General features: G+C 40.2%; 2 protein-coding genes across 7 annotated transcripts; both read left to right on the forward strand.

Annotated features, from left to right (window-relative positions):
* The first annotated feature begins 6,156 nt into the window (after positions 1-6,156).
* On the forward strand, positions 6,157-12,138 carry LOC124118436. Of its 4 annotated transcripts, none has more exons than XM_046480560.2 (2): positions 6,157-6,753; positions 8,839-11,514. In XM_046480560.2, the coding sequence occupies exon 2, from the start codon at positions 8,870-8,872 to the stop codon at positions 10,898-10,900; it is 2,031 nt and encodes a 676-aa protein (XP_046336516.2). In that variant the 5' UTR covers positions 6,157-6,753; positions 8,839-8,869; the 3' UTR covers positions 10,901-11,514. The 4 variants fall into 4 exon arrangements, with proteins under 4 accessions (XP_046336516.2, XP_048258888.1, XP_046336506.2 ...); XM_048402931.1 differs by lacking the exon at positions 6,157-6,753 and adding an exon at positions 7,402-8,490; XM_046480550.2 differs by lacking the exon at positions 6,157-6,753 and adding an exon at positions 8,497-8,635 and having other exon boundaries at positions 8,839-12,138.
* Positions 12,139-15,770: 3,632 nt separating this feature from the next.
* On the forward strand, positions 15,771-21,558 carry LOC124118414. 3 transcript variants are annotated; one of them, XM_048402929.1, is made up of 3 exons: positions 16,022-16,197; positions 18,073-19,815; positions 19,912-21,558. In XM_048402929.1, the coding sequence occupies exons 1-3, from the start codon at positions 16,185-16,187 to the stop codon at positions 20,433-20,435; spliced, it is 2,280 nt and encodes a 759-aa protein (XP_048258886.1). In that variant the 5' UTR covers positions 16,022-16,184; the 3' UTR covers positions 20,436-21,558. The 3 variants fall into 3 exon arrangements, with proteins under 3 accessions (XP_046336479.2, XP_048258886.1, XP_048258885.1); XM_046480523.2 differs by lacking the exon at positions 16,022-16,197 and adding an exon at positions 15,771-15,907 and having other exon boundaries at positions 18,073-21,558; XM_048402928.1 differs by having other exon boundaries at positions 16,033-16,197; positions 18,073-21,558.
* The last annotated feature ends 1,730 nt before the right edge of the window (positions 21,559-23,288 follow it).

Genomic DNA, 23,288 nt, shown 5'->3' on the forward strand with positions numbered 1-23,288 from the left:
TTCATAGACCATCTCAGTGTGAGGAGTATTGTCATTGCAAAGTTCAGCTAAACTATTACCAGTAGGAGAGTACTTTCCTGTCCTGGGGTGGGGATGGGTGGGGTGGGGTGGTGTGTGTGTGTGTGTGTGTGTGTGTGTGTGTGTGTGTGTGTGTGTGTGTGTGTGTGTGTGTGTGTGTGTGTGTGTGTGTGTGTGTGTCTACGTGTGTGTGTCTACGTGTGCGCACGCGTGTATGTCTTTGTTATGTTAAATGTTAAAATTAGTGTGTAATATATAACGACATCTCGCGAGTGCCAGACTTCATACAAGATGACGTCGCCGTGCTGTGTGTGCATATGTAAGCAAGGATTATATCCTACCTAAATATTATCCCGGGGGAAGTTTTACTCTAGAGTATAGTATCCTACCTTAGTGTGGGAAATCTGGGATAGGTTATGTAAAAAAAATGAGGGCAATTTATCTCAGTGAAACATATCTAAGTGGAAATAGAAAAATGTATCCTTGGATAAATTTACACTGACTTGAATCAGTGTATATTATCCCATGACAGTCTTCCTTTGCACATGAATTGCATGCTGTCATGACATTCATGCTGTCAGCACATCACATGACTTCATGACTTTGAAATTTGACATTGACATTGTCAGTTGATTTGATCAACCATGGATGGAACAGAGTATTCAAAAGTATATATATACATATATATACACACACATATACATATACATACACACACACATATATATATATATATATATATATATATATATATATATATATATATATATATATATATATATATATATATATATCCTATCAACAAATATATGTTGATAGGATTAAACATACTGGTATGGGTTCAAATACACTAGGGAGATTCATCCTAACACTAGAGAATTTCATCCCCGGGATAAACAATAGGGTAGTATAATATTCACTCTTACACATGCACATGTCTGTAAGTTAAGTGTAACCGAATACACGACACTGACACAAGACACCGTTGTGTCATCACTGTATTATCACATCATCACTGATCTGACATATACATACGTAATCAGAGTAACAACACACTATCCCGAAGAGCGTATGACAAGAGGGGTGACTTCAACTTGCCAATAGTCCACTGTCCCTCATGTGCATCAACACATCCGGCAGCTCCAGCATATAACTCAAGATCTTGGTCAGGGGTTGTTGGACCTTGCATGGACCTTAGAAAAGCTTTCCAAATGCTTATAGTGTTTTCCAGGTGAACAATTGACTTTCCTTTGCATGCGTTTGTTTCGGGGGCCACAGGTGGGACAGGATACGGTCAACTTTTCGCGCACATGTGGCATCATCATCATGTGATAGTGATTCATAAACACAGTCAGATAACTGTACAGTACTAGTGAGTGAGTGAGTGAGTATGGTTTTACGCCGCTTTTAGCAATATTCCAGCAATATCACGGCAGGGGACACCAGAAATGGGCTTCACACATTGTACCCATGTCGGGAATCGAACCCGGGTCTTCGGCGTTTGTACAGTACTAACCCGTTCTATCGCCAACTTTGTTGATACTCTAATATCATCTAATTGTAGTTTTCGTGTTTATCAACTAATGGTGAACGATGCATTGATACTTTTGTACTTTTGTGGTTTGATGAACGCAAATAAATACTTTTTTTATGGATACAAATTACATATATAAATGCTTATAGCATACTTCCTTGATTTATACTGATTTTATGGGTAAGTTATAATATATCTTCCATGCTTAAATTCACGCACATGTTCAATAAAATGAGTAGCATACATGTATGTACATCGATGTAACAATCTCTAGTTTGAAAAATATACAAAATTCTACAAGGGAACGTCTTACACATGGAAATCCATGGACTCATGCTTGTCGTAAGAGGCGATTAACGGGATCGGGTGGTCAGGCTCGCTGACTTGGTTGTGATGCATGTCATCGTATCCCAATTGCGTAGATCAATGCTCATGATGTCATAACTCGATTATTTACAGACCGCCGTCATATAGCTCGAATATTGCAAAGTGCGGTGTTAAACAACAAACAAACCAACAAAAGTTACGACAATTTATCATCCCAAACTGGCTCCCACAGGAGATATCGCTTGTATGAGATATCGCTACAATGAAAATTGCATCACAATGCGTTGCAGACCATTGTGACGTCACAATCAAATGACATCACTAATGGCACTGTTACTGAAGCTGTTAGCAGTACTCTTTACACTAAAGACACTGCTAATAACTGTCTACAAACTGTAAAAGTTGGAAGAAGGATGTTGGATGATAAATAAAATCTCACCCTCGTGTCTTTTGATATCAAATATATCAACACTCGTTGATAAAAGTTGCGAAAATCCTCGGCAGGCTTCGGAATTATTCCATTTTTATCAACTCGTTTCGATATCAAAAGACACTCGGGTGAGATTCTCTATGTAACAATATGGCCCCGAAAGAGAACAAGGTATTTGCACGACGTCGTATTACCGGTTGTGTCGAACGACGATAACTGGATATGTTCCTGATGGCTTTCGAGATAAAGCAGGATTGCAATAGGTTCAATATAACAGTACAAATGACATAACCATGCTAAAGCGTTAAAGGTGTCTCGCTACCAAAGAAAAAAGTTCTTTAAGATTTAGCATGCGCTGTTGACACAGCATATCGTGTTTGTGTGTATCCCCGTCCTGCTTCGCGAACACCTGGTATCATCACACTTTGATAGTCCTTCATAAACACATACTCATACTATAGTCAGAATCTTACAATGGGCTCTAGCAGAGATGCCTTATTGATTATGGAAAGGAATTTGTCACTTTTATTAACGGTGGTTGTATAGCCTTCAGTCTGCTTCCCGGAAGTATCCGAAGTTAGGTTTGCTAAACCGTAGCTTGTCACGGTGTCCTTCGTTGTGTGTACATGTACATGTGGCATGATTTCTTTAACTTCAATTGTAACGACATAACGGTAAATATACAGTTAGGTCACTATGCCACTGTCCTTAAAATTACGCATCACAGTGTTCGTTTAGAGAGGATTTTGTCGTATCACTGGTAAGGTAATGCTTTACACCACTGTAGGACAACTTGTGTGCCTCAAAGACAAATCTCCTCGAAAAACGGCACTAGAATGTATAAGGCATCAATATGCTTTAAATATTCACTTTTAATGCTGATGATCTATTTGTCTGCTGAAAACATTTTACTTATGCAACTTCTTAAATGTTTCTGACAGCTTCTTGTTCTTCGTCATATTACGTCATCAACTGACGATAATGAGTCCAAACTTGCACAGGACTTTAACATAGGTCCCTCTATAGAATGTTTTGTTGGTTTGTATACAGAATCATGATGGTTCCGTGCACATGGCGACAGTACTCGTCCTACGTTTTACTCTTTGTGATGATGGAATGTGAAACAGGCATCTTAATCTTAGTCACGATTTTAGTAGTCGCCAAAAGAAATGATACCGAATTTCGAAGAGAAACAGAAGAAAGAAGCATTTCCTTAGTTACTCGATCATCATCATCATCATCATCATCATCATCATCATCATCAAGGCTATCCGTTCTGATCTACGCGCAATCAGCCGCAGAGAGTTGCAGCCCCTTCTTGGAACAGCCGTTATAAGACTAACAAGCCTCCTAGAAATAATCACTTTCCTGGAAATGGGACCAGATTACTGAAGAGGTCTAACCACGAATCTGCCACCAGGTTGGAGGGAGAGGATAGCTGTATTGAGGGCCATGTTAGACCCCACTGGAGTATTATAGGACAGATGGTTACAGAATTATACCAACTAAGAACATGATGAGACTGATAATCTTAAACCATCACGGAACATGGTGAGACAGCATTGAACTATAGTGAGGCCGCATTGGATTATTATGAGTCAAAATGATACCCAGAATTACAACAGATAACACCATGGTGAGACCATCGAGGAAGGAGGTGGGATCATTAAGGACAATGAAAACCACCATGGACCAGGGTGAGGCCATGGAGGACCATAGCGATACCAAGGAGGACCATGGTGAGGACCATAGTGGTACCAAGGAGGACCATGGATGACGAGGAAGGGCAGCTTCACATGAGGACATCAGTGGAGACGATACATATATGGAGGATATCACCCGGCGTTGTGCCAACGGGAGCTTTAACTTCGTAAAATCAGATCCAACACGTGGATAGAGAGATGGTCAGTTTGTTGTGTGTACATGTTGACATGTCTGGAGACAAGGTCAGTTTGTTGTGTGTACAGGTTAACGTGTCTGGAGACAAGGTCAGTGTAAGTGGTTGTGTATTTGATGGATTCTCTAGCCGCACGACCATAAGTTTGATATGTCAGCCACATTTGCTAAGAGTATATATATTCACAAACAGCTGTATGGAGCAGGAATCGATGAACATTGTCGTATGGAAGTGTCGCATGTGTTTCCATCATGGTGTTTCCTTTATATTTATATCGACAATAGATAGTGGAGCCATATTAGAATTTTGATTTCCTGGTAACATCAATACAGGTCAAGGAACGTATTTCACGTGCTCGGGCAAAGCTTTGGAGCGACATTATATGTCCATCAATTTCACACGTTCTGCGTTCATTAGAGTAATGAATAGTTAGAATAAATTTCGAATAGGATCTGCATGTTCATTTCCCGTGTGTTAACGTGTCATAGAAACTGATAATGGAAGCACCAGGGTGTGTTCTGGACGTTGATACACTGGGAATCCACACGGTCAAATGAAAAGGACTGTTGAAAAGAACTGGTGAATCATGTTAAACGCCTGCGACATTGTGAAACACAAATTCACTGTATTCCATTGTGTTTAGCGTTAATTCACCACGATAATGTCAACACTTTTCGAAACTAACCTTCGATCTAGTGCGCTGGAAACGTGTGTTATTTTATCGCACATATGTGAAATGTATCAATTTTTTTATCACAGTTGTCAATTCCTAGCCAATATGTTTACGAATTCAATTATGTCATGTCGAGACATTTCGAAATGCTCGGTCATTGCATTCTCAACTTACGATGATTAATAATATACAACATAATTATTTCAACACATTTTGAAATAGTCAACATGTCGTTAGGTTCGTCAGACGAGAACTCGGGGATGGCTTAGCTGTTTCAAAAGTCGAATTCCGTGCAGTTGAACAGCTTGCTGGGCAAAACAGATGCCTTAAATGTATTGACACAATTTCCCAAATACAAAACCCATACTCGGTTCGTTTCTCAGAATTATTTCAGATAGCACAACTGCGAATTTGAACCGCAAATAGAGTGCACCATCTCAGATTACATTCAGCGCTGCACTCGCGAGCCGTCTGCATAGCGTACACTTGTTATCCCGTTCCGATCGTTCACGTTCTAACACGATATCTTCCGAATGCACATGCTATTTATATCCTACTTCCGAGTACTGCAAAACGAAACTAGGTTCGCCGAAGATTGTACGCCGAGCTTAGTCAATGAACTACACGAAGCTTGTTCTTATATATGATCGAATAGTCTAAATTTGGACTTAGGTTTACAAACCAGTGAGACGGTGTGTATTTAAATGTGCTTGCCTAATGTCAGTTCAATTTAGAGACTTGGAATCCAAAGCTGAGGTTGTGACTCAGAGAGTGGAGAATTCCTGTGTGGGACCAGATCATAAAGTTGTTTCTTCCGCCAACACAGAAAAATCACCTAGCTGGTGCTGTATATAGGTGAGTAGTAGTATACAGGTATATTAATCTATATCTTTGTATGTCTAAAGCAGTGACGTATGTTAGTTCATAGGCCATCCTGGCACAGAAAACAGCCGAATAACGTAGCTATTGTATCGTGTACAGCGTTCAGCACGAACTTGGTATTATGGAACAATTTGAAGGCGGGTTGGTGACGCAAGTTAAACTTGCAGAGTTCAATTGGTTGTGTTAAATGGGTTTTTACTTTGATCTGTATGTTGTCCTATCCTTATAGGTCATGTATTCAATTATTATTGGGGGGTCGTGCGGGTGGGGTATTATTATTTGTATTACATTAAAAAAAATTATCGATTAATTAATTTCTTCTTTTTTCTTTTTTTTTTTTGGGGGGGGGGGGGGGGGGAGGGGCATGTTCAGAAAAGACAGGTCACCAAAATTTATTACATGCAAAAATATACGTAAAATAAATAAATTACAAATCGTTTATCAATGTTACAAATCGTTTATCTCTTTTGCACAAGGGTGCATACGCTGAAATACACAAAGGATTTATATCGCGGAACTAACATTACAGGACAGCTGAAATGTGTTTAAGCAGTATTAACTTCAGTCTCCATTGTATAGTATTCCGATTTAAAAAGCTACTTCCCTCGCCGTGTAACTGGATATCGAGGTTGTACCGTGTTCATGGCAGAATTGCAGTTACGCCTCCGGTGCAGCTTACCCACAAAACGTTCATTGCGGATCTTGTTCGTGATTACATCCTGGTGGTGAAATATTAATATTATAACTTTCAACAAACAGCAATCTCATTATGACATTTAAAAATAAATATTGTTGTCATGTGTTAATCTAATTTTGTTTGCAACATCATGTTGATTTAAGCGATATTTGAGTATAAAATGTGCCTTTTGCAGTGAGAAAGTATTTTCAAACAGTGCTGTATAGTGATGATTAGGGAATACAGGCGCTCCTAATTATGGGTGCCCTTCCATTGTGTCACCCGTTTGGCTGATCAGTTGATTGGAAATTCAGGGGTATGTGTGTTTTCTTTTAAGTAATTTGCATTTTTGTCAGCTGTTTCGTGTCACAAATAAATAAAAATAAATACATTAAATTTTTGGTGTTCCATACATAAAAAATACATAATTATATGAAATGTTGTAAGTACATACATAAGTATACAAAATGAATAAATGAGCTGCTTTGGATTGTGTACATGAAACATAAATACACGAACTGTTTGGTGTTACATACATAAAACAGACAATGATTATATGAGCTGTTGTAGTTACATACATAAAAATACAAAATTAATAAATTAATTGTTTTGGATTATATAAAAAAATAAAAAATACACGAACTGTTTGGTGTTACATACCTAAAATAGATATAATAATTAAATGAGCTGTTGTTGTTCCATACATAAATATACAACATTAATAAATGATCTGTTTTAAATAATTAATACTTAAATAAACATAATCAGTAAATTAGCTATGTAGAGTTATATATACAAAAAAATGAAAAAATAGATAAATGAACTGTTTGGGGTTACATGCATCAACATACAAAATTAATAAATGATTTGGTTTGGATATATAATGAAAGAACACACATAATAAGCAAATAAGCTATGTAAAGTTATATGAATAAATGTGAAATATATATAAATATAAATATAAAAACAAGATATAAATGCGATGTTTAGGGTTATATGCACAAATAATCAAAATGAACACGAACTGTTTAGGGTTATATACATAATAAGCTTCACATACAAACGGTGTGTTTAGGATTATAAGCATAAGCAAATAAACACTTTGGTCTTTCCTCCAATCTCAAGCTGACACGCCGGGATGTGGCAGAGATTCCTTACTAAGGCACGGAGTTCTTTTGTTTTAATAACTGAAATATAGCTCGGCGTTAATCCAAGGTTAGGTACTCACAAAATAGTTAATAATCTGATGTGAAATCGATATATATATTTTTTTTAAATTAAGTATTTTATTTGCCTTCCGCGAAGTATGCAACCTTTAATCGAGATAACCAAACGTAGTGATGACGTAGTGTTATGTGCATCTCTGAACCACGTTTAAGTCTGATCACGTGTTCATGAATATCATGTTGAGCTAAATTGCTGATCGATTTACAATCGAATAATTTTCACGCACTGGTGATCAATCTCAACTGAGAGTACGAGAGTACATTTTGACATCGTTTTGAATATCATTCACCAATGTTACTGCGAGGGACCCAAACAAAATATAGCATCCAATTGGAAATTTAATTTGAGCAAGAATTCCCAACGTTATCAACAAGTTACAAGGCTGTAGAAACACACCAAACTTAATGTCCAATATCGTCTATGATACCTGTATCAAATACATCACCATCAAATAAACATATCTTGGGTTGTGTTTGTTAATTTTAGCAACCAAATACTTTCTTTTGTCCGGCAGTTTAGTCTAACGTGCAACATACATATCGAAGCGAATTGATATATGCAGCTCAATGCTGTAAGACATATTGATATGACTCAATAGATAACGGTAGGAACTGGGCTGGAAATAGTTTATATCTGTATATCTGCGCATGTCTACGCATATGATAAAAACATAACAACATATAGATATAACACATAAAAAACACATCTGGTCACGTGGCAGTCATTTTGATTGAAATGTCGGATGCTTTTACTGTTTTGTGTCGTCAGCGGTATGCCGCCTTTCGAATTGAAACTGCCATGTATATTTTGATCCACGTAATGCAAGGTAATAATCACACGTATGAAGAGGTCTCGAAACCTTGGGACCTTGCCTACGTGTGTCTAAGTTTGGATGCCACGTGATCAATGGATCAGTATTTTATGTTCATTCTCCCCGCATCCAGACGTGTGATCCAGGGAAATATGTTCAAGTATGTTGTAGTGGGTAGTGATGTTGTAGTGGGCAGTTCAGAGGTAAACAAACATAAACACAAATACCGAGGCACGCGTACACTCAATGGCCATTGGTCCCCACATTAATGTCTATTGCGCAGTTAGTTTTCTTGCTGTTTATCGGTATATGTCCGACCCATGATTCATGTACACATTTCTTAATAATTGGTTTGTGTTTCAGAGTGACGGATACACCTTCATTCAAATTGAGAATGACACACCCAAAAGACAGTGATGTAGAGGCCATACCCGTTGTTGTGTCCTCGGATGAGAGAAGAAAGAAGGACACGGAGGACGATAGGATCGATGAGGACGGAAGCCAGAGAAGAGCTAACCTTGGGGTCGATCCTGGACACTGTCTGCCGCCGTCTGAAACTGGAGAGTCTGTGCCAGGCGACATGCCACGCCTACAGCAGACAGCCCCTGTTGGAGCTGTGAAGGGAGAAAACATCATTCTCAAAGAGGAGGCAGGGTCTGAACCATCCTCTGGAACTGACAATGGGGATGATGAGAATGTGAAGAGGCTAGATGAAGCGTTGTCCAGATTGGATGTCAAAGACGAAGATGACCCTGAAGGCATGCCACACAGTTCTCTTGTGAGTGCAACACAGCTTCGGGTGCCTGAAACAGAGTCTTCAGATACATCTCTTGATGCTCAGTCCAATGAGTGTGGTGCTAAGGGAAGTGAACGCTTGTCTGAGAGCTCCCTGGAATCCGATGGAAATGTGAGTGACGTTGAGAGTGACATTGACTCTGATGGAATATGTTCAATCAGTGATCCTTCTCCACCAAGAGACAGCCAGGATCAACTTGTAGCGAGGGGACCAACAAGGGAACATACTTTACAGTCCCGTCATCAGGGCAAACCATATGACAGACAGTCTACTTCGCCTCATATTGTCACCAAGGAACAAGATGATGAATTGAAGATGTTACTCGAGACGTCCCCTGCCAGTTATGACGGATCCCAGCATTCGTCACCTCCAGAAGCTTTTGATCAGAATTATGTAGATGATTGGCTGGACACGCTCGAGCCTCAAGATACGAGCAGCCTCAAATTATTTAATGGAAACGATTCCTGCGTGTCGGCTCAACATTTGACAGGCTCCATGGCCAGCCCTGGTCGAGCTGGTCTTGATAGTAGTGGTAGGATCATCAACTCCCATGTACCAACTCAGCAGTGTGCTAATGTATTTAATTCCCCTACTTCTGATCCAGCTCTGACAACAATGACAACGACACCCTGTGCTTTGATCTTTCCATCATCCAGTACAGCGAACATCCCCAGACCTGATGATTCTATGAACATGTCTGGTAGTCAGGCCCCCATGCAATCTACAATACCAACTGTGGTTGAGGAAAAAATAAATGAATCAGAAACGGACCCCAAGAAAAATAAGAAGAGAACCTCTAGAAAGAAAAGGGGCACCCCGACCCCACGTAAAGTAGCAACAAAGTCGGAATGTCAATCTTCTGTCCAACAAACGCCACCCCCTATTACACCAATGTTGAGCCAAGGTCTTGTTTCTGCAACACCAATTGAATCATCCAATCTCCTGATGGATGCAATGCACTTAATTGCTAATGAGCTTAGCAATAATCCACCAAATGGTACACCGGTCACACAGACTCACCAAGAAGTGATGCAGCAATGGCTACATGCATCGGACACCCAGACCGCATGTGTGCCAATGCATTCTGACCCGGCCCATCCTGTTCAGCAGCTTCCAGTTTTTTCCCAAAGTCCACATTCTGTTCTACAAGCGCCCCCATCAGTACAGAGTCGTCAACTTTGTCTTCCCCAAGCTCCACAACAACCTGCAACCACGATATATCTTAATCAGGATACCAACATTGATGTGCAACAGGTTGCGCAAATTGCAATACAGAGTTCCCCTCACCACCTTTGTGCAACCCCTTGGGGCAATAATGATGTGCAGCATGTCGCTCCAGATGTTCAGGTTTTGCATCAACAGCCAGGAATACCACCTCTCGCCTCTACCGCGACGATGTCGTATGGCACCAGTCAACATCAGATGTTCCCCAGCCGACCAACAATGATGGCTAATGCTGGGTTAAGGCCCTTGGTGCCGTCTTCTGGCCAATACAAGTTGACAACGGCTGGCAGCTTAGGCGCGACCAGTTATCAGCTATTTGCCTTCCCATTTCAACCTGTGAGGCCAGTACGTTCCCCGACCGAACCAACTTCGAGATTACAGAAGATAGTCCCGAAACCAACTTGAAGGGATAAATGGAAAATGAATGGTTTGAAACTGATGATGATCTTCAATATGTTGCTTCGGTGTGATCTGGTGACGAAGGTTATAGGTGAATGTTGTGGAGTTCCAGGGATGTTAACCAAGATTACGGTATAACCCTTGGTGTGAAAGCTGGTAGTCATGTGATGACACTCGGCCGGTGTTTAAAGTGGTCCAGCTCAATCTTTGCATCATCGTTCCAATGAAAAGAAATATCCTGAAGTATCTGGTACAGATGTGAGTCATTCAGCAGATATTGTCTTGTTGGTAACGTTATATGACTTAATATGACAGTTTATCTTAGGACAATTTGCTAAGACCTAATACCGCAGATCTTGGCGGTGATGTTATGAAAATCAGAGAAACCGAGTTTGGTGAATTCCTTTCGCTGGTCGTGGACATTGAATTCGAAGGACCATGGCTGTACAGTTGTTTTATGTTGAAAATTCAATTTTCTGCGCGAATATTTGTTTTCTTTTTCTCTCTCTGGTATGTATTTATAACATTAATGTATATAATACATGTATATTAAATATGTATATGACGTTTTGTCCGAAATAAAGAAAATATCTTTGTAAATGTCTTTAATTTTTTATTTTAATTCATCTCAACATGGAGCTGTGCATGGAGCTATAAACATGTAATATTCAAGGAAACGGCTTATAGATTTACTGAGCCCTCGCAGAAATGAAACATTTCCAAGAACCACGAGCGTTCGTGGAAATTCAAGCAGCATGGCCTCGCTGTTCGCTGAGCACACAGCACTTGTGTATGCTGTGCACTCTCTCTGTCATACAGTAGTGCACTAGCATGCTTGTGAAGGACGCATTACAAGTGTGCGTTTTAACCGATGAATAGCTACCTTATACTAAAGAGGTTTATAGATGAAGGAATTACCAGGCTCACAAAGAAGCATTCAAGGAAGTGACTCGATCGTTGGACATCCAGCGTAACCTGTTATGTATGGGAAAACACAATACAGACGAAGTTCTGATTGTAGGCCATTTTAAGGATTCTTCAAGGACAAACGGGACATTGTAATGAATGAGGTGACGAGAGGTTGGAGTGAGTGAGTAAGTGAGTGAGTGAGCTTGAATTTACGCTTTTAGCAATATTCCAGCTACACCACGGCGGGATACACCAGAAATTGGCTTTATATATTATGCCCATGAGAGGAGTCGAACCGACGGGAGTACACTTTAACCACTAGGCTACACCCACCACCCCGTGAGTGAGTGAGTTGGGTTTAACGCCGTTTGAATAGTATTCCAGTAACATCACGGCGCATCAGCTTGATGTCGGAGGAAAGCCCGAAGTGACATATTGGTGAAACCCATCGTCACGGGTGTGGTGCTGACAAACCTAGAAACATGATCGGGGCGAACCAGGATTCGAACCCACGATCATGAGGCGCCTGAGACGACTGGGCCACCTTCCCCTACAGCGCCCAATGAGAACATCGAGGTCGGGTATACATTGCGACTGTTCTAGACTCAAAGCTCTCTATGGCCCCTACAACAAGTTATTCACTCTCTTTCAATTACTATCGTGTTTTCTGCCCAAAATGTATATTGCCACACAGTTTGATATCGTGGTAACCGCATATCTGCATTTTATAACCTATATTTATACATATAATTATTTTAAAATGCCTACCGACAATAACTGACACAGAAGTACATGTCTATGAATAGTATCTTCGTACTGGTGCAGCCACCAAATCGTCTGTTTCAGTTCGAGGTGGTAACTTTGATTTGATACCTCAGAAGTGAGTACTTTCCAAATACATGGAAGAATACATCTTTATTGTAAACTACAAGGATTACTTCATACACAAACCAATTCTTTATTACTGTTTTCTTAAGCTATTAAGGACTTCCGTGTTCGGTCAAGACATTTGTAGGTTTAAGGTAGGAGAAAAAGTAAAAAAATTCAGATTTCAGAACGGTTGTTTCAGATAATATACTTGTGATGTGTGATGTAAGATACCTTGTTAGCCCGGAAAACGTAACTTCCAGACCATCTTGTTGCGAAAATTTACATGTTACCAGGGGCGGTCGGGTAGCCTAGTGGTTAAAGCGTTCGCTCGTCACGCCGAAGACCCGGGTTTGATTCCCGACATGGGTACAATGGGTGAAGCCCATTTCTGGTGTCCCCCGCCATGATATTGCTGGAATATTGCTAAAAGCGGCGTAAAACCCATCTTCCCGAGGCAAGGGAGTTAACTGACTATAAAAGTCCACTTTCCACCCTTGCCGAACTAGGCTATAGTCCAATCAAAATCGCGCAACGAAATCGAAATCCGGTTCGTAAAACTGTCGTGCAGATTTCGGTCCATTGCAGGATTTGCAAAGCAATTGCACCGCCAACTCGTTGTCAACAGATATTTTCCAAACCTTTTCAGGTTTTTAATCAAGTTGCTCGCGTGATTTGATGTACCTCGCGATGTAAGACCCGTTTTATCACCATATAGATCTTGATGATGGATCAGATCGTCTTGAATGGGCGCCGCCATTTTGTTTGAAACAAATGTAAGTGATGGAATCGGATTGGTCCATAGCAGAGGCCGAGAAGGGACATAACCGGTAATAGCCACTGGTGGCGCTACGATCGAGCCTAGGAATTCCAGCCTAGTTCAGCAAGGGTGGAAACTGGAGTTTTAAAGTCAGTTAACTCTCTTGCCTCGGGAAGATGCGTAAAAAAATATTCACTTACTCACGACATGTTACGGAAGAAACCATGCTCCATTTGATGATTCGTTAATCCAGACAATTATACAAGGAACGGAACGGGTTAACGAGGGTTGAGTACAAGATCGTTTTTACTCTCATAGAAGATATTCTTAGGTACACTTTATTGTTCAAAAGGGCGTTTTACGTTCACCAGATATATATTTATATTTCACGCTAGGGATACATGGAACAGGATTACCAACACCTGTTTGAGATATGTGTTGTCTCAACACTGTCACATGTCCAGACAGTTTCGATTCGTCACATCTATTTTGAGAACTGTATTTCCAGCCAATAAACATGCTGATTTTGACGCAATATGCAGGGTATTACAACCTGGGATTTGTTTACCCGTATCACATGTAACTTAAATTCAAAAGAAATTATATTAAAACATCTTGCAGCACAGAGAGTATCACAACGTTTGTATTGACAAGAAGAGTAAAAATAGATAAAAGGTAAACGCCAGAAAAAAACAGCCTCCATTGGGTGCAAAGGGCAAAACTTACGTAGCGAGCGCCACCTGACGGCACTGCAAAGAGTATGACGTTCAACGTGTGTCCCGTGTTGTTAGAGTCTGTCATTGAGTGGCGTCTGGTTGGCAAACATCACTGTCAGAGTGTGAACAGATGGATGCGATGAATATGTACATTGCATGTTGATTTCTCAGAATAACCAAAACAATAGTTTTGTATGCTATAAGCTTAAAGAGGAAGAGTTTCTATTCTATTCTATTCTATTCTATTCTACCGCAGGTATTGAGCTACTGTTATCTGTTGAAATGCGGTTTTATTTGTTCACCGTTACTCATACGTTTTTATACTTACTAGTTATCATTCTCATCTCCCTATCCTGGCGGTTAGGGCGCAATCCTACCGTCCGCCCCCCCCCCCCCCCCCCCCCCCCCCCCCCCTTACAACCCTGGTCCAAAACATTAAAACATCACATTAAAGTAATCTCTCCAATTACATTTATTTCGCAAAACAAAAAAAGATGCACCTTTACGTCAGTCTTCGCATTTCCTCATATGGCCAGTGGTGGTGAAATTATATGTTGTGTTGAGAAACATGCTCAGTCTTGTTGAAGTAAGACTTTCCCTTCACCTAATGATTAACACGATCATGTCGGAAGTAAAGTACAAATGAAGAATTATCGTATTTAATAACTGCAATGTTGTCTAATATACACAATAAACACTTAATCTTCCGTTTCATGAAAGGACACGGGTGCGTCATGACAGGCTAATTAAGCAAGAACATGAAGCTTAACTTGCATCATATCAAACAAACGTTTCATGAAACGTTATATAATTGGAAGATACGTGTTTTCTGATTTTCGGGAGTTTTCGGAAATTTCATTTCAAACCGACGATTTTAAGATCAGGTCATAGCACACACTCATTCATTTAACAAAATGTTTTTTCCCATAGCGAGGTAATCCAGGGGTCCAAATCAAATGAAGCATATTGTAGACAATTCTTCCCCCCACTGAGAGAGCAGTTTGATATTTTGGAACCCTCCATCCCCCTCTCCACATTTCTAAAATGCTGTATCCGCCCATGCTGCCGTGTGAAAATCAAGGTGAAGAAGTTTTTTACTATCACCTGAATTAATTTTAAGAGTAAATGTTCATAACTCAAATTAATAAGATTTAATTTAATTTAATTTAATTAATATGATTCTCTATTATAAAAGAAGATTGCATTGTCACAAATAACCGTATCTTTTCGAATGGTGAGTATGAGGCCTTTAACGATGTTTATTGCAAAATATGACATTTGCACAAGTTTATTATGGATAATTCAACAAGAAAAACCAGGCATCAACTATCCGTCACACCCAGGGGAAGATATCCTGGTGTATGCGCGTTATATCGAGTAAATCGATTTCTTCCTGTAGACAGTATTTCTTATGAACATGGAAAGCATTTTGTCGCTTTTACTTATCGTATTTTTAGCTGAATTCAATTTGTGATTTTAGTTTGGACTATATGTAACCAGCTATATGGAAATATTCAATGATAATACTTCATTTAGTGTGTATTGCTTAGTTATGACACGACGGCCTTCACGACAAACGCTTGTCTATTCATAGAACTCGATAATGCCGAGGGAATTCCCACGAAGACAACATGGTCGGCTGTGTAGTTAAACTGCTTTCACAATGTGGATGTCGCTCCGCGGGCGATGTCTAGCTCTGGTATTCCAACTTGGGATCACTGAATCCAACAAGGATGACCGGATTCTGAAAACGTATAGAAGGTATGGTCATATTCCATCAACACGAATTTGTCTGAGAATATAAAAGACTGCTGTTTCTAATTTCCACACTGCACATCTCTATTTCCTGTGACATTAATATCCTGCAGTAACATATCACGTTGAAGTAGTTCATACGTGGCTTTACTCTTCTCTCTTATCTCTGATCGATATATCTTCCGGCCCTCTACCACGATTTATCTTTCGATATAATTAGACAAGTAAGTGTACAGTATACATTTATCGGGATATTCGCCTATGGAGTGTTATATGTCCCGACATGGGTACAATGTGTGAGTACATTTCTTTACTTTTTTGTTGTGATATTGCTGGAATATTGCTAAAAGCGGCGTAATACCATACTCACTTACTCACAGTACCTGTCACGATAGCGTATGAGAATATGTATCTGTATACGTCTGGCATAGTGGTATGGGCGTTAGCTTGTCATGAAGCACTGGGTTCGATTCCCTGAGAAGGATGATGCTCATTGAAGATACTCTTTGTTTTACCCTGCCTGTGCATGTGATTTTAACGGGTGAATCCAGTAGGGCGGGATACGCTCACCTTTTCGCAAACACTTAGTATCATCACTGTTTGATAATGATTTATAAACAAGGTTTTATTGTAGTTGTGGAAAGGGTTATGCCGCTTTTATTATTTTAATATAGTCGAGATAGCAAAGATTATTTAAGATTACGGAAAGGGTTTTGTCGCTTTTATTATTTTGATATAGTCGAGATAGCAGAGATTTCTTAAGATTATGTAAAGGGTTTTGTCGCTTCTATTTTCAGGAATAATTCACAGTTTATTAATTCATAGAATTGGGATCTTCATGGTATGTCGTATGTGTGTAAACGTGATGCAACATGCAATTGTTATAATCAAGAAAAAACAATTTGTTTTGATATCACCATAAAAGAAATAACAAGGGCACTTTATACCATAAAAGTGTATCTTGAAAAACGGAGAGACAGATCCGACTCGTATTGTTAACGAATGTTAATAATTAATCGCTGTTTAATTTCTTATACGGTCCCTTGAGATCACCAGCGTTGTGCAACTTTGGGAAGGACATGACGTAGGTCTAATTCTGTGATGATAGTATGCGCTATTTCCGGGATTTTTCTTTCCACACAGCCCTGTGAGGTGGTATTTATACACGCATACAAGTATGTGTGGTTACAGCTGTAGGCGACTAGAACTGACCAAGGGCAATCTATATCACCATGACAATACTAAACATTTTCAATAAAATCCAGTACTATTTAATGTTTGTGACTGCAATACCTAGCCAGTTCGAAAATGACTTTCGCTTTTGTTGTCGAAATGACAAATAGTTTGAGGTTTGTTGTTTTCTTTTGTGTGTTCCCGTTTCATCATTTTCAATTATCGCTTTTTGAACGTCAATGGTTTGGACTAGTGTGGTAATACCCTAGTTCATACACTTCATCGAGTTTGTGGGTGATTGAATGAATGTTGTTTTTCGCGTGAGTGAGTGAGTGAGTGAGTAACGTTTATGCTGCAGTAGTTAATATTTCAGCGATGTGATTACGGCCTGTAAGTAACCAATTTGGTTCAGACAAACCAGTGATTGATAACTGGAAGAATGATCCACGTTGTCTGGGTACGGTGTCACACAATTAAAATAACAAAATAACTATATAAATAAATAAAAAATATAAATCATGTTAAAATAATTGACAGGCTGTCCCATTATTAAAGCAGGTGTGGCCAGGTTGGACATTGTCAAATAGGGGTATAATATATTGGGTCGGTAAATATAAAACGTCAACGCCAGAGAATAACTAGTCTTGATTATCCAGCGGATCAGATTCAATAGGGCGCAAAGGCAAAATAAAGGCGAAAATTATATGAATTGATCACTGAAATTCAGTTATGACACGAGGTGTTTGCGAAAAAGATAACCATATCCTGCTCTTGTAGCCAAATTCTAACATTATTATTAATTTAGCAAAATATTTGTACTATCAGAGACCATAACATAGATATTTTATTGTCTCTGGTACTAAGCACAAACATGGGAAGAAATATACGGTTAACAGTTATTCAACCTGTACCATAACGTTTGTACACAAAGGATGAGTCCTAAAAGAACTGAAATTGTTTGATTGATAAACTGATCGAAGTCATATCATACATTGCAGGTGTCATTGGGCCCGTGGAAACTGGAATGTCAGAGCCTTCAATTCCACCGCTTCCTAACGTGAGGATGGCACGTGGAGATGCTGGCACAGCAACTATATCAACCGACCATGACGCTATCAAAGATCCCCCAGCTCTCAATAGCTTCAATGATACAACAACTTGGATTGATAGTCCGATCCCTCTGGAGGAAAACCTAAAGAAGCTATCTTTAAAAAGTCCTGAAGTTCTTCTTGAGAGAGGTCGGGCTGACAGATCCAGGTTTGCATGGAAAACCATCGAGGAAAAGCCGTATACAAAACCTGAAGGCTCGAGGCCTCAAACAACCGCAAGGTCGTCCGTGAGTAGCATCAATTATGATGATGATCATGAAACTTTCGTCCACGCTTTACTGCATGCCCCAAGTCCTGATTCTACAGCTGGTGGAATAGCAGATTTAAGTGATGAACATACACAGACTTGCATTCCAAATATCGTCTTTGAGAAGATGAATGAAAAGGAGCCTGTCAAGAAAACACCTACTCCAAGAAGGAAGAAAGGTCAAGCTTCCACCAAGGCAAAAATTTCTTCAAAAACTGAACACTTAGGTATTTGTCAGAATAATCTTCAAGGATTAACCAACCACCGAGCTGGACTCTCTGCGACTTCAATGTTTGGAGGCCCTTGTCAGCAGGTAAATGTCTCTTTCCCTCCATTGACAATGGCAAACCAGACAACTGTATCACAAGCTGGAAATATAGCACCCACCATACAACCCGCATCGAAGAACGTTTGCTATCAGCAGCCTGGGATGCCGACTGTATCAGGCAATGACACTAGTCCGTTGACAGCATCACCTTTGCATTGCGGACAGCAACCATTGTTCTCTGTGGCTCCTCATCATCAACATGATCAACAGCGGGGGAACTTTCTGGCGACGGACACATTTGGAATGGGTCGATGTTCAGCCTCAGTGATTCCAGATGAATGTGGGCTTCTGACGGGTCCAAGCCGACCTCCTATGCAGATGCAATTTAACAGTTGTAATCCTAACAAGAGCTTGACTATTGCACAGCAAACGATGGCTGGTCTGGCTGTTGGTAGCAGCATGAATGCTGGACAGGAGACTGTGGGCGGGCCTGGGTGGCAAAATGAGATATATGGTGGCCAGAAAATAAATTATTGTCTGCCAGAGAAACGCGTGATGAGCGATAGACCACAGGTGGCATCTGCACCCGCACATCCGACAACAGCATGTCTTATATATACGGCAGCGAGTAACAACAGTGTGCGACAGCAGAACCATGGTCTGGATAGGAATAATACAGTAAGCCAGCAACATGTGCCAGCTAGTTTGATGGGAAGGACCATGGTAAGTGTTGGACAACACATGCCAAATAGTCTGATGGAAGGCAACATTGCGATTGCTGGGCAACAGATAACAGCTGGTCAGATTAGCGGTACCATGGCAGTTGGAGGCCAAGAGATGCAACTTGGTCAGATGGGATGTACAATGGCGTATGGAGGCCAGCATATGGCAGCTGCTCAGATTGGATGTACAATGGCAAATGGAGGTCACGACATGACAGCTGCTCAGATGGGAGGTGTCATATTAAATGGAGGCCAGCAGATGCCAGCTGGTCCGAATGGATATACCATGGTGAATGGAGGCCAAGAGGTAGCAGCTGGTCAGTTGATAGCAACCATGGTGAATAGAGGCCAACATATGCCAGCGGATCAGATGGGAAGTATCATGTTGAATGGAGGCCAAGAGGTAGCGGCTGGTCAGTTGATAGCAACCATGGTGAATAGAGGCCAACATATGCCAGCGGATCAGATGGGAAGTATCATGTTGAATGGAGGCCAACAGATGCCAGCTTGTCAGATGGGAGATGTCGTTTTGAATGGAGGCCAACAGATGCAAGCTGGTCAGATGGGAGGTACCATGTTGAATGGAGGACAACAGATGCCAGCTGGTCCGATGGGAGGTGCCATGTTAAATGGAGGACAACAGATGCCAGCTCGAGAGATGGAAGGTACCATGGTGAATGGAGGCCAACATATGCCAGCTGGTCAGATGGGAGGTACCATGGTGAATGGAGGCCAACAGATGCCAGCTGGTCAGATGGGAGGTGCCATGTTAAATGGAGGACAAAATATGCCAGCTGGTCAGATGGGAGGTACCATGGTGAATGGAGCCCTACAGATGCCAGCTGATCTGATAGAGAGTATCATGGCGAATGATAGGCAGCAGATTGGAATGCACAGGATGATGCGAGGCAGGACTTCCAGTCCTTTAGTTATTCTGATAACATTAGGCCGGCAAATGCCGAATGAAAGGCGAAATTCAACACGATTCAGAACCTTGCTGCCCAAACAGAAATAGTAACTCTCTTAATGGAATAATCACTGTTCCTGTGCTGTACCAAGTTAGGGTACAAAGAATAATGTGTGTGACAGTCACGTAAATGTCTGTGTCAAAGAAGCCTATGAAAAGTTTGTAATTAATAGCGATGAAACAGTTAGTGCAAGGCTTAGTGGCTGTTGAATGGCTATATTAGGGTAAATTGTATCCATTAACTCTGTTGGAAAAATGTTTCAAATAACAGTTTCTCTGTTAGGATCTTTTTTTTTAAAAAAAGGCACATCTTTCCTGTGGCGGATATTTCTGGAACAAAGACTTATCCGAGACCCTTGTTGAGAGTAACCGCCTTATCTTTGTTAAGGAAACATGTTGAACAAATGAAGCATCTTACCCGGGGTAGCTAGTTCTGATGACAGGAAGCATGTAATGAAGCAACAGTCTGATTTTCAGAGGGAATCTTTTCTAAAGGGAAAATAAATTTGTAAAACAAATAATTATTAGCACCTAACTAAAACGGAAAAGATGATTGAGCTCCTAAATATTAAAAAAGGAATTCTGATCTCAAACCAACCCCCCAACCAATCATTGGTTGCTCCCTAAAATGACTTTTGGTCAAATTGAAGAATGAGTGCAGTTCACAGGATAGGAAAGATGTGATGGAATGTACCGTTATCTGTGGCTACAACGAGGTCGGATACAGCAAAAAGACGACTATAAGAAGCCATCTAAGCCATTAGACGTGGTATTGTAGAAGGGTATGCCCCGCTGTCCTGTGCCCATGCCAGATTACATAATTAGTCTCAAGACATTCTCTGTATGCACTTTGGCTGCTTAGGAACCCAGGTAGGTAGGATAGTCGCGATGTTGAAAATCCGAGAAAGGAAAATCCAAGAAAAGGAAACAAGATATATTTGTAATAATGTATCTCCCAAATGGTATCTATTTGATGGACATTGTTGCTCTCACGAACACAAAATATTTCGAGTCGGATGAATTTGATCAATGACAATTACCTTTATGAGTCTTGTGTAAGTGTTATTTCTCATTAACCTATTGTATTAGATAATTGTATGCTTATATTTAGCTTATATCGTTTTTTGGACATTATTATGAAGTTTATATATTTTGAATTCAGATCACAAATACCGACATTATATATATATATATATATATATATATATATATATAATGAAGTATGCCAGTACTTCTTTAACCAATATAGAATATATTTTTCACTTGATTGTGTTTTTATTGAAATTGATTTAGTGAAATTGGTGATTTGGTCCTATTGCAAAACGCCTTTGGCTTATAGATTGTACGATGTATGAAAAATGAGATATGTCACACGAGTGAACAGCTAGTCTCGGATTAGCGATTGTGTCTAACCCTCTATTAACTTTATAAGTTTTTTTAGAACAATAAAGTCCATCTCTATACTAAGTGTGCCTCACGTAGCGTCATTTTACTCTTAAAGAGGTTCGGTTATTACTGGAGTTGTCTCCTGTGAAAATCCGGCTTAGAATTGCAAGTCGTCAGAGGCGACTAACGCAACCTGTTAAATTCATATCGGTATAATCATATCCCACTTACCAGATCAGGAAAGCGACAGTGGGACTGTCTTTTCTAATCATGCAACCTCGAAAAGGTTAACACGAGGCATTCCGAAAGACAGTTGCGGCTGCGATCTGAACACGATCGGCTGTTTCCGGTGAAAATAGGCTTCTGGGGTGACTCGAAGGCATTGTAAGCCGGGACTATATTTGAGTCACGTGATGTAAACATGCGTGCAGAAGACAGTTTAGAACTGAAAGAAACTGCATCTTATTCCCACACGCATAATAAAGAAACGCAACACCAGTTTTATGCTCACATAGTTTTACTTACTCTCAGCCCATCTATCAATACAGGACAGGATCAGACCGGCCAGACTCGTCACTAACTGGGGAAACTTAGAACGATCGGGATTCGACACGATCGATTGCAAACCGCGCTCTCCTCTCCTAATGTTGAAGATATCATTTTACAGTGTTCGAGCCTGGCCTGTCCTTGTCACATGTCACAATACCTCATTTTCATTCGTTACAAGTTAGATCTGACCATGAACTCATGTGTGTCGTAAATGGAAAAATACAGAAGCCTACGTGCCAGATTGCTCATCTCTCTATTGATTTTGTGACACGCATCCGGAAGCTCCAAATGAAATATACCTTGAAACTCTCTATTTGTTTCATTAACTAATGGACGATAGCCAGGAACCAATCCAATGATAATTATGAAATGTCCAGAATACACTTGTGATAAATGTGAAATGTCTTTTATCTATTGATTCCTTTCAAACTAAAAGTTCTGTCACAAACTATATCTAATGCAACTCCTCATTGAAGCTATAACGGTTACCATTTTCTAATGTTTTTGGGATGCATTTTTAACCTTATAACAGATATCTTCAGATCTTTGTTTAGTCGTAGGTAAACTAAGATATGATTTTAATGGCTAACGGGCTCGGGTGGTAATTGAGGCTCGCTGACTTGGTTGATGCATGTCATCGTACCCCAGCTGCGTGGATCGATGCTCATGATGTCAATCCCTGGATTGTCTGGTCCGGATTTGATCATTTACAGACCGCCGTCATATAGCTGGAACATTGCTGAGTGTGGCGTTTAACAACAAACAAACAAACAAACAAACAAGACTTGTGTCAAAGTGTTGTGGTAACAATTTAAGTTATTGCCAAAATTGGAAAAGGTTTATTTACATGTGTGAAATGTCAAAAAGATCTCACATGTCTCTGGTCTCGCAGCAAGCAGTGAGAACCGGTACGCAGTATTCCCGTACAGTAATACCTCACTATAAATTCCACCATGGATAATACCC

The sequence above is a fragment of the Haliotis rufescens genome, unplaced genomic scaffold, assembly GCF_023055435.1.
Source record: "Haliotis rufescens isolate VD_foot unplaced genomic scaffold, xgHalRufe1.0.p SCAF_3, whole genome shotgun sequence".
NCBI lineage: Eukaryota > Metazoa > Mollusca > Gastropoda > Lepetellida > Haliotidae > Haliotis > Haliotis rufescens.

Excerpts from the sequence above, each read along its gene's own strand:
- LOC124118436 (XM_046480550.2), top strand. The coding sequence starts at position 8,571 with ATGGATCAGTATTTTATGTTCATTCTCCCCGCATCCAGACGTGTGATC. Across the intron at positions 8,636-8,838 it reads ATCCAGGGAAATATGTTCAA|AGTGACGGATACACCTTCAT; the intron begins GTATGTTGTAGT and ends TTTGTGTTTCAG.